Source organism: Gymnoscopelus braueri (assembly GCF_963280865.1).
Source record: "Gymnoscopelus braueri genome assembly, chromosome: 14".
Taxonomy (NCBI): Eukaryota; Metazoa; Chordata; class Actinopteri; order Myctophiformes; family Myctophidae; genus Gymnoscopelus; species Gymnoscopelus braueri.
Window position 1 is genome coordinate 52,917,637 of NC_137619.1, and position 18,885 is coordinate 52,936,521.

Sequence of the window (18,885 nt, forward strand, 5' to 3'; positions counted from 1 at the left end):
TAGGCAAGGCTTTGTGAGGCATTCGTGCCAGGCTTCGCATGATATTCATGCTGGGCTCCATGTGATGTTCCTGACGCGCTTCACGTGACGTCCGTGCCATGTCGTCAACATGGGTAACAACGCATGCAGAACCGGTGCCGACCTCATCATCAGTGACATAATCAGTGACATCATCAGGGCATATAACCAACCAATAGCCTCATACATTGGCACCGGAATTACTTGCAGAATTACTTGAATGCGGAATTACTTGCAACAGTCGTATAAGAAAACACACACACACACACTTCTAATTAAAAACAACAACAGAGTTTATAGGACAATAGTTAGGTAATAGAAAGATAGAAAAGCTCAAAAAGATAACTAAATAAAGGTCCAGAAAAGGCCCAAATACAAAGTCTCAAAGATATTGGCCGGTATTTGTTGTCATTAGTCCGCAAGCCGCGTGGAGCGCCTGGTATACTGGAGTGATCGTTGGCATAATTATACGGCTGTATACTCGGACGTTCCTCTTTCATCTTGGGACTCTTCAGTTAGGAGTATTCCACGCTCCTTTGCCCTGCCCTTGTTGCCAGAAAGAGGTACATAATAACATCACATCTGGATGAGAACGTCAGCCTTACCCACCCCCACTGCTGCGGACGTGGCAGAGATGAACCGTGTCCATCGCTACCACCTGGAATACACAGAGGGCATCAACCAGCTCATGAGGATCCCAGACATCCTCAGGGTGACCCCTGCAGAGAACACCAAGGACCCGGGGGGCCTGCCGCCACCACCACCACCGCACCGGGCCGTGGCCCCCCACCAACACCACCACCACCACCACACTGCCACCTTCATGCACGTGCCGGAGAGGATCACCATAGCAGGGGAGGACGGTGATGACCGGGGCCTTCCATACTGTCGCCACCCCGGAGATTATTCACACCCGATCCACACCTCCCCCCCACCTCTGGACTCGTACACAATGAAGCCCCCACCCCACGTCCTGACCCTCCAGGAGCAACCTCTAGAGTCTCTGGAGGCTCAGCGGAAGACCACCCCGTCTCCCTCTCCCGTCCATGATGCTGGGCAGGACACCACCCTGTCTCCCTCTCCCGTCCATGATGCTGGACGGGAGACCATCCTGTCTCACTGCAGCCATGATGCTAGACGGGAGGGACAACACTGTCATCCACGCTCCCGTAGAGAAGAGCAAAGCGCCAGCAGTGAGAACGTGACTGAGTGCCAAAATGGCCGTCGGGTCGTCATCAACAGAGTCGAAGCCAGCGCAACCTCATTGTCGTCATCACCACCATCATCACCTGCTCCTCCGTTCCTTGTGTGTCCACCGCTCTGCTGTCCCGAGGACGCGGACACAAACCTGTTCACGGCGGGAGGTCTTCTAACGTACGTGCAGTCGACGACGCGCCGGGGCTACCGGCAGGCCCTAGAGCTCCTGGACAAAAGCAGGACCCACCAGCAGCAGCAGGAGGTTCTGGTTCTGGATGAACCAGACGCCTCCTCGCTCAGGCGACAGATGGCGACGATGAATCGCCGTCTGCAGCTGTTGGAGGAAGAGAGCCGAGAGCACTCCAGACGAGAGGTGTTCCTGTCCGCCGCCACGGTGGCCTTCTGGCTCGTCAAGACCTGGGTCTGGTTACAGTGCTAGCCGGCCGGTGTTGGCCGAAGATTTTAGCGAGAAAGAACAAGTGGGCCATGGGTCTACGAAAACAAGCCCAAGAGAAGCGACGTACTAGGCCACATGAGCACACATACACACACATAGCTATTTGTAGCCGATCTACAAGCCCACACACAACGTGACATCTTGTGGGGTCCCTCGCACATAATGTGTTCAGATGGGGGCCCGTGGACAAATACAAATGTGAAAATGCTCTATATTCTGATAGCACTCGTTGCTGTAGAATGTTTGTTCAGTAACAGGAGTCTTCTTGTCTCTCCAGCTCTTTATTAAACAGGAAATGCGTTTTCAGGTCAGGATACCAATTTTATCCAATCAGGATATAGAGAACTCAGACAGGATACCGATTCAACAAGTGAAATTGGAAGTGATGAGACAAAGAAATTAGCAAAGAAATTGGAACTGGAACATTATGAAAATGACTACTCTCAAAAAAATGTTCAAATGCTTTAACCTTTTAACAAAAAACCTTTTGTTTTAACCAAAAAATATCACTTAACCTACCTTTAATGTCCTTGACATGAAAATGTTTGCGAATTAGACAGCCAAATAGGCAACTACGCCCCTAAAAACCCTGGAACTACCAACAACTTTACAAGCCCAAAGTCTCTTATAATAAGTGTACATGGCAACACTGACCCAACACGTAGCCAGGCTGGGCACTAGGGTGGTGCAGCCGCGTACAAGTACCCGTCCACCACCAAGGGGGTCCAAAGGGTTCGAATCCACCACGGTGCATCCGGCTCGGCTGAGCGTCTATGTGAACACAACTGGCCCGTGTTTGGGGCAGGGAAGCCCGGCGGGGAGGTGGGTGATATTAGTCACTGCACGTACTCCAGCAGGCTGGGGGCGGAGCCTGTCAGCAGGGAATGCTGAACGGGATGCGTAGGACGAAAGCTCTACGTCCTTCCGGTGGGGGCTCCTCACTGGCAGGTGAGCCAGTAGGGTACAACAGTACGTCCTCCCGATGTGGGCTCCTCACTGGCAGGTTTTTAATGTATTCAATTTCAATTTCTACTGACTCACCTGCCAGAAGTTGTAAATATGAAATATTTGTCTAACTTTTTAGCAAACTCAGCATTAGAGGCGGGACTATTCGGAAGAAGCCTGCTGGTTCGTTCGTCAATCAGGGACCAATCAGAAGGCTGACTAAGGGTCAATTGGGGAGGAAAAATGGGGTTAGAAATAACTAATAAATAAATAACCCGTTAAGACCTGAGGCCGATTCTACAAATGCCTTCTAAATCAGTAGTCCTCACACTTTCAAGATTTTTCAAAAATGTACAAAAATAGCAGATGTACAAGTGACGAGCTGTGCGCTTATCTGCTATTTTTGAATAGCCAATGCAAAAATCTAAAATGACACAGATGTTTAATGGGATAAATAAATAAACAAACAAAGAAATAAATGAATACATACATACAGTAGACGAATCCACAGACGCGCTGCCTGTAGCTGCCTGTAGGCGGCCATTGCTGCGGTGTCGCGGTGCGGAGCGTTGACACCGCAGCTATGGCTGCCTACAGGCAGCGCGTCTGTGGATTCGTCTATAAAATAGGGCTAAAGTGGTTAATGTATGTTTTATAATATAATATATTTATATCTGCAAAGTAACTAGTAACTAAAGCTTTAAAATAATTGTAGTGGAGTAAAAGTACAATATTTGCCTCTAAGATGTAATGGAGTAGAAGTAAAAGTAACGCAAATTGGAAATACTCATTCACTCTTTCATCATAGAAATATTGCGCGAATCAGAGCCTATCTGTCGTTGGACGATGCAAAAACATTGATCCACGCTTTTGTTTTCTCTCGGCTTGATTACTGCAATGCACTTTACTCTGGCCTGCCAAAGAAAACAACTGACAGATTACAACTTGTTCAAAATGCGGCAGCCAGAGTTTTAACTACTAAGATGAGACAACATATTACTCCAGTTCTAGCTTCACTACACTGGCCCCCGGTTGTTTTTAGTATTGATTTTAAAATGATTTGACTAGTTTATAAAGCTCTAAATGGTCTGGCACCTTCCTACCTCTATGACTGCCTAGAGAGATATGTTCCAAACCACCCCCTCAGGTCTTCAAGTGCTGACCTGCTAGAGGTGCCTACAATGACAAAAACACGGTGAAGCAGCATTCTGCTTCTACGGACCGACAGCGTGGAATAAACTACCATTAAACCTAAGACAGGCACCCTCTGTGGATAGCTTTAAAGCACAGCTCAAGACCTACAATTCACTCTTGCTTTTAGCTGATTTTTTGGTTGATTTTTAAATCTCTGTGTTGTTATCCATGTCCTCACTGTATTGCCTGATTCACTACCCTTTGCTATGATTGTAATGTGTTTTATGCTTCTGCTTTTCTTATTTGCTTTATTGTTAAATTATTTGTAACTGTGATTGTATTCTTGCTCTGTAAAGCACTTTGAGCTGCATGTCATGTCATGAAAGGTGCTATACAAATAAAGTTTATTATTATTATTATTATTAAAGTAAAAAGTAACTCAAAATTGTACTTAAGTACATGTACTTAGTTACTTTCCACCACTGATTAAAGGCATATTCTGTTTTGTTCACGTAATTTTTATTATGGAGTAGCAGTTGAAAAGGATCATTTCAGTTATACATCATGCCAATGTGATGTCTAAGTTCTTCAGGAACTGGCTGTGTTGCACATTCATCAATTTGTATTTTGTTCAAGTTAGTTCATTTTAATGAGTCAATTTCAAAAATCTTAATTTTATAAATGCATTTAAATCTAAATGCAAGTGTGACTCCAAACATGACTCCAAGCATGTTGTAATAAGGAGGCTGTCACTTAACTGTGGATCAACTATGCATATGTCAAGGTTACCGTGCTTTTCATATTTTCAGTGGCTATAGGTGAAGTAAACACCGTCATCAACAACATGGTTTACAGGGAAATTGCCTGTCACTATAAGTAAATATTCTTTCAAGTCTGCATGCCACTGAAGCACAAATCATGTTGTTCCTCTTCGATGCGTATGGTATCCAGGACTGATCTAAATTAATACTATCATTTATTAAGGGTTAATAACAGTGTGGGAATTTGCATTCTAAATTAAGGAGACTGTGAGGCTTACAGCCTTGTAGGGTAAGAGAAAAATCACAGTTAGATTCAAGTTAAAATAGTGCTGTGAGAACTTTTGCTCTGAACAGGTGTGAAGCTGCGACCACTGCTTTAGGATGAAAGGTAAATAAGGGAATGCCCAGTCACAAGGACAGCTGACTCAACCAGCTGCTCTTAAATGTCATGTTAGTTAAGTCATGTTGTCTAAATCATTCATAGAAGGTTGAATACATATGTGTGTGGTCTTATATTGAGGCTAATGGGATGTTGAACAATGATTTCATATTATGAGCTTGTGTGGGAGTGCAGTTTGATAGATAAGTGTTCTGTGTTGAAACCAAGACAGATTGTGTGATTGATTGTGATGACTGAGAAGGGCTGGCCAGGAAGCCTGTTGTTTCTGAAGGCTTGTTTGTGAGTGGACAAGAAAGAGGACAGAGAGGAGGTCCATGTGAAATGTCTGTCTGTATATATTGTGATGTAGTTGTGATTTAAGTACACTCTGTGGATTGGCTTTGCAGGTGTCACGTCTGTGGAAATAAACACATTTCTATGGACAAACCGTCTTTCAAACTGGATTCTTGTGTATTTTTGCACTTAGGGAATAGTTAGGGAATAGTGATTTTCCTGTCTGATCATGGCCAATTTACGACATAATTGGCAACCACGCTGGGCCCTGTATCTTCCGGAGAGCGGACTCATTTTTAAACTGGTGTCCGTTTCTCCAGTCGATCGGTGGACAAAGAATCTGTATTTTGGTCCTTTTTGGATCCGACGGGACACTTCACTATTTTCCTGTGCGGCGAGGTTCCGGTTTTGAAAGGTGGGGTCGCTTAGATATGTGTGATGCATTAAACATATATCTACGCGACAACATTGATTACGTGGCTTCACTTCCTAGCCTTAATGTAGTACATTTGCTGATTATGTAATCTCTTAAATCCTGTAGACCCTTATGGAAAGGATGGAAGGCGGGACCTTTAGGGCCAATATGTTGATGATGATGATTTCCAACCTATAGTCTCTACTTTATGAAGTGTTACTTTTTTTTATGGAACTTTATGAAGTGTTACTATTTTTATGGAACAAGGACTCCGGTTATTGGTACTTGGCTCTGATCAGGCATTTATAGCACCGGCTCCCTGGTTAAACACGATGCTTTTTCTGGGGCGTCTAAAATGTCTTTTATGATGATGATGATGATGATGTTGATGACGATGATGATGACGATGACGATGACGATAATGTTGAAGTGTGTTTTGACTTGTTTTGATTGGCGGTGAGAAGGCGTTTTCATCTCTTTTTTTTCTTGTTTTCTGGTGATGGGGGAGTGGACCTGTGGTTCTGCTGATTTTCCTGACTTCTGTGTTTCATTTTGTGGTGGCTTTTCGGCCTTCTTGGTGAACACGGCTCTTTGGTGTCATGGCTTTTCGGCTGTGTACTGCTTATCTTGAATTATCACTTTCGTGGTAATAATGCTACTTTCTTTTTCAAATTGGCAGTGGTGATGCTGGCTTGATTTTGGTTCTGTGTTTGTGTTGTCTTGGGCTTGAGCGTTCTTTACGTTGTGAGGCTGGTCTTGTCTTTGTTTGTTTACTGGCGGTGGTGACGCGGTGCTGTTGTTTTGTGTCTTTGTTGTGTGGTTGGTGATGTCAGTTTTGGGTGTATGTGACAGTGTATGTGCGGTGGAGGTGATGTTTGTCTCTTTATAGAACACAAAATCAGCTTTAACTGATGTAATGATGTTTTCGGTTATAACAGCAGGACTTGTGCTTGTAACAATTGCCTGCCATCCAAAGGTGTCTTTGCGGAAAGTTATGTGATTATTTTGATGTTTTAGGAGATGTGAGTGTATGTGTGTGTGTGTGTGTGTGTGTTGTTTGTTGACACGTGCGATATTTTTTTCCCTGGAGGGGAGCGCGGTCTGTGATGTGATCTGTGTCTTGGGAGGGCGATTTTGTTTTGTTTTATTATTTTTTTCGCCTGGATGTTGAGAGTTTTTCGGTGCCGATGTGTGCTTGAGATAGCTTGGACCTAGTGCTGTTGTTTTTTGGGGTTGGTGGGTTTAATTTTTATACAACACATTGTAGGATGTGTTGTAAGAGGGGAGAGATGTGAAATAATTGTGTAGATATTCAATTGTTGAACAGAAACATAACTATTCAAAATAATAGTCTAAATAATAGTGAAAGTGAAATAATCTTTTTGAACTGTTAAAGTAATCTACAAAGAAGTAAAAAGTAAATTTAGGAATATAATTTGAATATAATTGGAATGTTATAAGCAAGGGTTAAATTTGATCGACTACAGACCTTGTTGATATCCGTGTTAAAAATATTTAATTGAATACTACTAAAGTTTTATTAGATAGAAACGATTTCGGTCTGTTTTGTGCTTTATTCATGGCAGTTTTAATTGTTTGACTGGTCTAGTGTATTGTTGTGATGTGCTGTTCCTGCTGGTGTGGGATCGAGGCCTTTTTCGGAGAGATTACAAATCTGGGAGTGCACGCCTGGAAAATTTCTGTTACTCTGGCCAGAAACAGAATCTTGTGTTCTCTTTGGAGGGGGCTGAGGTTGATCACGGCTGGAATAGCATGGCACGGCCGTATTTTGGATCTGTTAAATGGTACTCTAGATATATTAAGGAATGGATGTATTAGCTACACATACGTTCTTTGATTGATTGACAAATTATTTAGTTGAACTGAGCCATGAGTGATGAGTGAAGGATTTGGATATAATTAGAGGTTAAAAAGGAGGATTAAGCCATGTGCATTGGGGAGTTAAGAGAAGGTATCAAACCTTTTCTTTGCAGGTTTTCTTGAAAAAACACGGACTTTTCTTTGTTGTGCTTGGATGTTAGATAAAACTTTGCCTTAAATTGAGTGACAACTTGTTAACAGTTCCCGGTCTGAGTCATTATCCTTTATATATCACAAATTGAGTAAAATGCAGAGTTTCAATGGTGAGCTAAAAACCTAATTCAATGGCTCACCACTGGGGCTAAAAATAAGCTGAAACGTTTTGTCCAAGGAATAGATAATATTTATAATACTTAAGCATGCAATAGGAGAGCTGTTTGTCTTATCTTATCAGGAGCAGAGGGAACATTTATCTCCCCATTATGGAGATTTAAGGTGAGTGCTGGGTGTTGGTTACAATGGTGGATAAGAGTAGTTTCGGGAACAGACCTAAAGCAGCTGGCATGTTTACAATGTCAGTGGGTGGTTATTTTTAGCTATACTCCCAGTGGGGTTTGAACAGCGATGGATCTTGGGGGAGGGGATTGGTTTAGCAGTTCCCATGCCCGGGTGTCGAATTGTAGGAAAAGTTAGTAAGCTAGTTAATAGATGACAGACAGTTAGGGGGGTCTGTTCCATTTGTTTAAACTGCTCTGACACCCTTGTGATGGACACCACCAGCACTGACCATTGTAATCTGTACTTAAAGGGATATTTCACTTTCAAATAAAATAAACATTAAAAATAAATATTTTTAAAAAATGGAAAAAGTTATGGCAAAATCACGGCCCCCTCACACATTAGTAGGATACTCTAATGCGTGAGAGGGCCGTGATTTTTCCATTACTTTTTTCATTTATTTTTAATATATTTTTTAAATGTTTATTTTATTTTAAAGTGAAATATCCCTTTAAGTAAAATAGATTTATTAAGGAGTGTACACATTTTGAAAATATTGAGAGTGAAAGTTCTGTTATTATAAAATTGAGGATCAAGAGGGGAACGCTTATACAGAGATTACTATAGTAGGCCTACACATTTTGAATTATTGTCAGGACATAGAGTTAAATAGCTGCTGAAACAGTAAAAATTGTATTTATTATTAGGAAAATGCTAAAACGTTCTGATGTATGAGTAACAAATGGGAATCATTGTTTTGTAAAATATAAAGAGGAGGAAAAAATCTGAAAAGTAACATAGTAGACTATAATGTAAGATTGCATGAGTCAATGTTATGTAGGAATAAAACGATTAGGTCATAGCTAAAATATACTATATGTTTAGATTCTGTAGGAAAGGTTTTTCCAAGTGTTTTTATAAACTAAGAACAGATTGAGATGGAGAAAGTTGGAGACACTGATGGAATTCGGAGATGCTGATAGTCCAGAGGACAGACCATGGAGGAGTGGACGTGTCTATTGCAGCAAGGAGGAGTCGGTGGGATGTCAAAGGGAGCACGCCAAAGATATCGCTAGGACAGCTGCTCTACCCAAATGATTCTCCGATCTGCACTGCACTGCATCTCCACTGCTTCTACTGAGATCTACCGTTTCAATCCGACACCATCTACACAGCTCTGCGTCATCGTATCAGCAGGGAGGGGGTGCCAGGAAGGTCAACTTCTGAACCCAGCTCTGCAAACGTCCACGACGAGGTCCGGTTTGACAGCTCAGCACAGCAATACAGGATGGCAGAAGGACGGAGGTTTATAGAGCCACAGACGTCAAGCAGACGGCTATATGTTTCAGAATCCAGATTTACTGGTCCTTGAGATTCAACAAAATTTCATCTGCAAAATGAAGGTTACTACACACGGGTGGATAGTCCCATATGTTCTTTGTCTACGTCCAGCGCTGAAAATAGCTGTGGGCGCATACCCAAAAAGGCAGTGATTTCAAGGAAGTGGCCTGTTGAAAGTCTTTTTCGTGGCTTCAGTTTTTGGACAATGAGGAACAGCTTTTGTTAGTATAGGCGAAAAAAGTAACATGAGTCATGCGTAACATGAGTCAGTTGTTTTTTCAAATCATGATGGAACCATGGGCTCAAACAGTACAATAGGTCTTAATACAAGTTGGACAGCAAGCTGGCAGATAAATCCTAGTCATAATGATTATTATAATTAGATGTGGAAAAAGGCTATAATTGTGTGTGTGTGTGTGTGTGTGTGTGTGTGTGTGTGTGTGTGTGTGTGTGTGTGTGTGTGTGCGTGCGTGCGTGCGTGCGTGCGTGCGTGCGTGCGTGCGTGCGTGTGTGTGTGTGCGTGCGTGCGTGCGTGCGCGCGCGTCTGCCTGTATGCATGTGTTTGTTTGCATGTTTGTGTTTTATTATTAGAAATTAATACCCAAGTGGGAAACTGAGCCTCGACTATGGAGACATAGGGGCATTCAAGGAATAAGATGAGTATCACTGCTGCATCTCCATTGGGAAATGCCCAAAGTGTGTAAGAGGAGAATACTTAACCACTAGAAAAAAACACTGCCACATAGCTCAAACTAATTACACGTCAAAGGGGAATACCACTCATTTTCAACATTGAACTATGTCTTTAAAGGAGTAGTTCACCCAAAAAAATACTCATTTTCTATTACACACCCCATGAAGCTTTGAATTCATATAGATTGTTTTGTTTTTGTGGCATTCCAAAGAAAATAATTTGATGAACGGTGGAAAGAGGCTAATGTCTCCTTTGAGTCTCCTCCTATTGACTTAGGAATGCGACAAAAACAAAACATCCAGCATCCATATTCTGAGGAGAACCTTAGCGAAAATATTGCCAATCTGCAAGCTCACAACGCCTTGCGCTGCAAGGCGTTGTGAGCTTGTAGATCAGCTATTTTGGTGTAGAGGGAAAATAAAGCAGACTAAGTACAGAGTGAAAGTTTAGTATTGAGGGTTTAAGTGGTTAAAGGTCTGAAAATACACATTAACATGAATCCAACACTGATAATGTTAATAATGTTAAATAATGCTGTCAAACAAGATATGAAGCTATTGTAACGAGGGAACAACTGCCAGCCTATCCCCAGTATCTGTGTTGATGCCAGCCTATTGTGTGTGTGCTGCTGAGTATAATCTGTCCGTATTGGCTCTCAGGCACCAGAGGTACTGTTGCATATTGGTTCAGCCCACCTGTAGGAGTCAGTTGTATTCCGGGTTTAAAGTGTATGGACGTTCGAGTGTTTATCCTCCGCCTCTACAAAAGAACCAAGGACTTATAACTCAAAGACTGACAAGGTTATAGAATAACTGTGAGTTCTGTAACACATACCTGTACTGCTGTTTATCGTGCTGTTGTCCTGTAAAACTGCCGGTCCGACAAGTAAACAAAGTACTGGATAATCCTTCTTGTGGCTTTATTACACACTCGCCTCCACCATCAGAAGTACACAAAGTGTCCACACCACAGAAAAGTAACATCGCCACACTATCTATGAAATCTATGAAAAAGTCTAATCTGAAACACAGTTTTATACAATATGTAGTGGGGGGTCCCTGCTTCATCTCTCTCTCTCAGTTAAGTGGGTCCTTGGGCTGAAGACCCCTTGTCTAATGATTATATTAATCCAACAAAGCTGCAGTATCACTTAACAACATTAACCCATTAGTCACTGAAAAGAAAAAACATGTGAAATACTTCCAAGCTAATTAGTCTCACACTCTAATCGGTCAACAGACATTGGCCGGGTTTCCCAAAGTGATTTCAGGTCGTGCGTAGCCTAGGCAGCTGCGTAGGAGCCTCCATGCAACAGCGCATTAGCAACCCCGCTACACACTATCTAGTTTAGATAGCACGTAACGCACAACCAGCTGCTACTAATAAGGGTAGATCGTAGGTTTGGCCGGGTCCCAGCTGTGTAGGAGGCTCTTACGCAAGCTGCGTAGGCTACGCACGACCTGAAATCGCTTTAGCCTGCTAAGGTACTGCGTAGCCTGTGTGGAGAGAGGCTCCCGCACGTAAGACCCTTCGTAAGGACCGCATGCATTCCCTACGCAGCATCTCTTTGGGAAACCCGGCCATTAGATAGATACTTTATTTGTCCTTGCGGAAATTCATTTTGTGCCAAGCAGTCATCAGGATACAAAAAATCACAAACACATAACATAATTACAAAATACATACAAGCTATAGACAAGGTCACCAGTCATGGTTCAAGAGGCATCACATTACATTGACTGTGTTTACAGTCAATCCTGTTTCTTATTCACGAGGACAACTGACCTCTTTCAGCGTGTGAATATTTATAAATGAGAGGATCAATGATTTGGGGAAAACTCAGCCTGGCTCCATGTTTTATTTGATGTATTTATGTACTGTACAATGTGTAAACCAAATTAAACTAGATGACTCTTTTCTATACCCACCCTCACTAACCTTAACCTCAGTAAAACAACGACCTAACCTCAAGAAACACTATTTGTAAAACTAAGAATTCCAAATGATGATCACTTCAACACATTGTTGGGGACAGGGATCGAACTAGCGACCTATGGATTCACAGGCTACCTCTCTTCTCATTGAGCTAGAGATATGGCCTCCCTGAAGGTGTCTGTTGATATCTATAGCTTTTTCCATCTGTTATGAACCAAGCCTCTGTTTCGTTAACTACTCTAGATCACTGGTTCACAAAACATTTACCAATAAAGTTTTTTTGTTGTCTCCTCGGAATGGAAACTAGTGAAAATAGTCGATCTACAAGCTCACAACGCGTTGCTATCTGAAAAGTTGTGAGATTGTAGATCGGCTATTTTCACAAGAAAGTATGTCATACATAAAAAACAACTACTCTCAAAAAAGCATTTCATGTTATTTTTTAAAAATTGCACATCTCTGAATTAACAGGGTCATGTTTTGTACAATCATGTTGTTCCTCTTCGATGCGTAACATGAGTCAGTTGTTTTTTCAAATCATGATGGAACCATGGGCTCAAACAGTACAATAGGTCTTAATACAAGCTGGCAGATAAATCCTAGTCATAATGATTATTATAATTAGATGTGGAAAAAGGCTATATGTGTGTGTGTGTGTGTGTGTGTTTTTTGTACAATGTAATTTAAATATAACCTGCATTGAGTGGGGTTTGAACGAGAGGCATTCGGATCAAGAGGCTAACACTTTACTGACTGAGCTATTCAATCCACAGACTAAGTCAGTGAGAAAGGAGAATCCAACAAAACAAAACAAAAGGGGGAATGAAGTACGTCATACATTGAAAATAACTACTCTCAAATAAGCATTTCACGTTATCTTTAACAATTGCACATGCATTCATTGATACAGTCATGTTGTGTGCAATGCAACTATAATGACGTCTGCATGAGGTGAGATTCGAATGAGCGACCCCATGGTTTCAAGGCAGATGATTAAGCAGTCAAGCCATTGAACCAACAGACCTGAAGAGGTGATAAAGGATGATGTGTTAGATGTGTTCCTCATGAGTCAAGGGACACGTGTAAGCAAGTTTCACGGCTGTCGGCCAAACGAGGCATGACTTTTGCCTGTTTAAAGTTTGCATGTTCAAATAATTGCTATAGCGCCCCCTTTGACCAATTGGAGTAAGATTGGTTTCAGTGATACTTGGAATGACCCTCTACATTATTGCAAAGTTTCAAACAAATGTGAGTCTGCATGTATGTGTTAGGGGCAGAAGAATAATCTTCATAAAACTGCAATATTAATTGGCTCATAAAAGCTGTGCATGTTTTCACTTAGAAAAAAATCCCCGCCATGTTTTTGTCGGCATAGGTCAAAAGTCCATGTGTAGACAGTTTCGTGCAGATTGTTCAAAAATCCCAGGAGGAGTTTGATTTTAACTGCTTTTCATATAATTCAAAATGGTGGGAGATCTAAAGGTCAGAGGTCAAAAGTTTGAGTTTCGGGTCTTCGCCGTTTGGCATAGCCCTCTACCATATTGCAGAGTTTCGTAAAAAGTGACCACAAGGTTAGGCCAGAACTGCAAAAACGGCGGAAGAAACGGTACAGTTTCAAAGAGGTTTCGAGCCTGATAGGCCTCGAACCCTCAAATACAAGAACCGCCCCAGCATACGGTCGGTGGAAAGAAATGGGGGTGAGCGTGTTTTGGGGTGAGCCTTCCAGTTACCGACCAGATAGTGCATGGAGTTGAACACATGTACTGTAATTTGCGATGCAGCCAGTTTGATTCTGGCCGGTGACCTGCTGTGCTGCACGCCCTCAGCTTCCTGTCACTCCACAATCTATACACTAAAAAACTGCCCAAAAAAAAAATCTTAAAATAAACACACCTCTGCACAGCATGGCAGCACTATGCGTGGCCTTCACACTGCTTAGCAGTGGCTCTCAACCTTTTCAGAACGTGACTCCCCAAAATAATCATATTTGAACTGGGGAGTGGGGACCCCCCAAACTAGTTATATTTGAACCGGGACCCCCCAAACTAGTTATATTTTAACTGGGGACCCCAAAATAATCATATTTGAACTGGGGACCCCCCAAAATAATCATATTTGAACTGGGGACCCCCCAAAATAATCATATTTGAACTTACATTTAGTTTGACTGGGTTCCACAGATAAATATTGTGAAAATAGCAGATCTATAAGCTCACAACGCGTTGTGAGCTTGTAGATCTGCTATTTTCACAATATTTGAATATATTATTATAAAAAATAATATTTTTTCTTATGTTATTTGACAATTTGGCCAAAGATTGACCAGTTTTTATAGTATAGTTTGTTGATTACTTTTGATGCAGTAATGGTCTTTTTTATTTTATTTTGTTTAGGTATTAAAAAGGTCTTAAAAGTCCTTAAATTGTCACTTGGCTGTATGAAGCCGCTCTCTGCAAAAACTCTTAAATGTGGTTTCTTAAAAAGCTGCAGAACGCACGTAGACCTGCCTCTCTCTGTGACACCCATAACAATCTACTATAGGGACGGAGGGTTTGTGAGGGCTTGTCGCTCGCCTACAACAAAACAACAGAACTTTTACAAAACAACCCTGTTGTTGTTTGTGACATCCTTAAACTCATTCAATCCCGGAACGCACACACTGTGTCATTTTAGATTTTTAGCTAGAACCATTATTGTATACTATTCAAAAATAGCAGATCTACAAGCTCATAGCGCGGCACCGAGTGCTGCGCTATAAGCTTGTAGATCTGCTATTCATTTTTTTTTTTTTATCTTGAAATGTTTTGCAAATCTTAATTTTTTTTCAAGCGGAAATGTTTAACTCAAATCTTTGCTTCTGGGGGATTCTACAAAATGTCTTCTAAATCCTAACAGTTTTTTTTAAAAATACTTACGTTGCTATAATATCAGTGGTTCCCTTTTTTCACGTCAATGACCACGCAAAATGATATGCATTTGTCCGCGGACCCCCATCTCAAAATATTTTGTTCCAGGGACCCTCAGTAGCAAAGATTTGAATTAAAAAAGTACATAAATTATATATATTAAAAGATTTGCACACATTTTCATGATTTATTTAAAAATATATAGCCAAATAAATCTTAAAATGACACACAGATGCGTTCCCTGTCTTAAAGGAGCATTTCACCCCTGGAAGAACTTACAGTCACTCAATGTTAATAATATTTGTAGTGGATAACAGTAGCAAAATTTGAAATTTGCACCCTATGGCCAGAAAAATATAGAAGTCTGTGTGTTTGACTGGGGTTTGACTGGACTGCTGCATTACTACAATGACCATAATGCTTTGGGGCACTGCCCTTCCTAGTGGGAGGGGAGGCTGCGTGGGGGTGTGGTCTACATTGTAGTCAGGAAATAAGGTGAGATAAAGAGACTATGAGTCAAATGACTCATAGTCTCTGATGATATGGATACAAATCTAAAAATACAGATAAAACACAAAAAACACACCAGTTTCATGTTTATGGGTCCTAGACCTAGATAAAAATAGGTGTTTGATGCAAAATCTGTGAAATGTCCCTTTAATTTGTTAAAATAGGTCACAGAGGTCAAAAGTCAGACTGTGAATATTGTGTTGAAATGTTGCATCAAATGGATCAGGTTTACCCCCACTTTCTCTCAGCGTAAATGCCCTTTATAGTTGATTAGAAAGGTTTAGAAAAGAACGTCAGATATGTGCATAATATAGTCTCAGTAGGGTGTTCAGAACTGTTACTTTTCAGGATTAAAAAACAAACAAAAATATCAACAGTAGAAGATCTACAAGCTCAAAATGTTGATGCTTTCGTGTGACGCCGTAGTAAAAAAAAAGTCCTTAAAAGTCCTTAAAGGAGCATTTCACCCCTGGAAGAACTGTGTTTTTGACTGGGGTTTGACTGGACTGCTGCATTACTACAATGACCATAATGCTTTGGGGCACTGCCCTTCCTTGTGGGGAGGGAAGGCTGCGTGGGGGTGTGGTCTACATTGTAACTTTCCCCTCCCAGTTCTCACTACAACAACATCAACACATGTTGTTGATGTTGTCGTCAACATCAACCAGTGTTGCCATGTCTGCTTATTATAAGCGACTCTGGGGCTTTGTAAATATTGGTTGTTGCGGGTTACCTTTTTTGGGCTTGTTTTTAAATATATAAATAAAATAATTGTGTACTTGTCCACGGACCCTAATCTGAAATTATAATTTCTGCCAAGGACCCCTGTACCAGATTTGTGTTGTTAAAATGTTTCAAAAAAGATTCCATACATTTAGCGCTTTTTTTCTTAGAAAATAGCAGATCTACAACCTCACAATGCATCACATCGCTACGCATTGTGAGCTTGTAGATCGGCAATTTTCAAATAGCCCATGTCTAGGTTTCAAGTGCTCTTGGCATAGGTATTTTCTTTTGGGCTTGTTTTCATAGACCTGGTTGCTTATTTCTCTCACAAGATCTGGCAACACTGAATAGACTTGAATGTTCCGTTCCGTGAAACTATTCAATCTTTGCTGCTGTTGTATTGTGTTCTGTATTGATTGCATCTTTTAGCAAACTAAATATCATGTGTAAATTAGCAGAGTAGCGCAAATGTGTGTGTGTGTGTGTGTGTGTGTGTGTGTGTTCAACATTCCTTCCCAGTTCCCACCATGAAGACAGTCTGGTGCTGGTGAGATCCATCTATAGTCGGGACATCCATGGCGATGAGGCATAGTCAACAATATAATAATACACAAAACGTTTCATACTCATGTCATGTGTGATTGCTTATTTCTGAGAACGTAATGTTTCACTGTCATTCCCAGTTATATTCTTTGGACTAAACTTATAGAACACATGATGGCCATTACTTTAGAATATATGACATGCTAATGTTCAAATACTCTTGTCATACACAGCCTAATCGTTTTTTTATTTTATTTTTCAAATGAGACCGTTTCATGCTTTCAATTGGTGTATATGGATAATATTAGGTTTTACTATAGCCTATTGTATCTAAGACCAGTAAAGTTGAGTCCAATGTGCTGGGGTCCCCAGAAAAATAATGATTACATGTAGAAGTAAATACTAACAGAATGTACAAGAGTTTTTCACTATTATATCTGTAATGCTTACAGTCATGTAATTATGTACCATTCTGCCAAATGAAAGACCATCTCCTATCCTATATCATGAAACAGTTCAAAAGAACCCTTATAGAATTGGGTGTACATACATTTTGTCATTATAAATGCTTACACACTGTAGAATATACCAATGAGTAGAGCAAGCAGTGTGTAAATGTAACAGTTTTATTTAGAAAAAAAATATATATGGCTGTAGTCCCAGGTCTTCATTTGCAGTTCCTTAATTTTTGCAGGCTGATGACAGTTTCTGTCCTGTCATTGGAAAGAACACATTAGATTAGACTTGTAGTTTACATGGATATCATCCGACGTGATACCTAATTTATTCTTAGTTGCATGTGTAGCAGGATGGGCGTTGGTTCCCATTCTACCCACGGCCCATCCTCCGCCCACTCATCAGTGGGCTGATTGACAACAGTATTAAAGCCACGCACCTCCAAACACAGTTAGCTGTCTGTCCCCACACTGCTCATACCATTCTTTCCAGGCTGGCCTGTTGGGCTCGCCTGTGTGTCTGCATCGCGCATCAGCGCAGGTATGTCTCTCCGTCTTGCTGTTTATGCTATTGTTTTATGCTGCGTAGGGCATGGTCTTGAACTTGACCATGACCGTTTGTGTCTTTGTAGCCCCGGTGTGTCTACCCAGCTGGTTGATGTTTTGCACTGGGCGTGCGTGTTGCTTCATGCTGCACAACTGGTATGTGGTGGTCCTCCTTCTCCGCAGTATAACCAATTAATTCTATGTCATAGCGGCACTATAATAATCATGGCCTTTATATTGCTACAGTTATTCCTACCGGTGTCCGCCGCTGCAAGCGGGCCATCATGGCTTCCGGCTTTGCTGCATAGCGGTACGTCACTGTGTGTCTCCCTGCTCCTGTCTTAATGAACATTAGTATTATAAATTGGTAGAATGACACGGCCACTTATCGTTTCAGGCACTGTGATACCACCTGCTGCTCTGCTGCTTTTTGACTCATCCACGCCTGTAATACAAACCCTTCATATTGACGCTCCTCGCTGAGGTTCTCCTCTCCCCGTTTCTAAACGGCGTGGACCAACTGGCTCAGCTGAGCATACACCCTCATATGGGTTTAGAGTATTACTTCCCGACGCAAATGTCCCCACTCGGGCTCTCAGCCAGCCTTATTGTTTATTTGTTTATTATTTAGCGTTATTGCCTTTTCTGTTTATTTGCTTATTCTGTTATTTGTTTATTACTTATTTTGTTATCTGCTTTTGTTTATTTGCTTATTACTTTTGTTATTTGTTTATTTTGTTTATCTAGTGCTTTATGATCATTGTTTCTTTTGGGTGAGACTAGGCCTATAGACGGCATTCCATTATAATATATATAAGATATAGTAAATATATATATTATTATATTATATATATATATTATACATAGCTCCCCTAATCCAAGTCCAATGTTAAACTACTCTAATTGTCCGACACCACTAAAACCTACTCTGTCTTGCAGGCCTTTTGCTGGGGACCTCTTGGTGTGTGGAAGCAGGTGGCGGCCGCCCAGTCGGGTTGTGGTAACCCCCCCCCCTTTGCTGTGCTTTGAGTGTGAAACCGTGTGCTGTGCCGGGGTGCCCTTCCTCTGGGTCGGTCGGCCTGCTCTTCCTCCCCCTTCCCCCCCAGCATCGGCCCTACCGGCACCTAGGTTTTATTATTGATTGCATTGTGACTTTGTTTTAGCTATTACTTGTTTTGCCCTTTTATTATTGATGCATTTACACTGTTCTTAAATTATAATAAAGCTTTTTGTATATTTGCCTAAAGCACTGTTTCTGCCTTTTAATTATTTTGATCTTACCACGAACTTGTGTGAGGAGCAATCTTTGT

The 18,885-nt window shown here is 41.4% G+C and overlaps 1 protein-coding gene across 1 annotated transcript; it reads left to right on the forward strand.

Annotated features, from left to right (window-relative positions):
* Positions 1-604: 604 nt before the first annotated feature.
* Positions 605-1,654, forward strand: LOC308100703 (mitochondrial fission factor homolog A-like; the record flags this gene model as incomplete). Its single annotated transcript, XM_080449771.1, has 1 exon — positions 605-1,654. The coding sequence occupies one exon, from the start codon at positions 605-607 to the stop codon at positions 1,652-1,654; it is 1,050 nt and encodes a 349-aa protein (XP_080305897.1).
* Between the last annotated feature and the right edge of the window lie 17,231 nt (positions 1,655-18,885).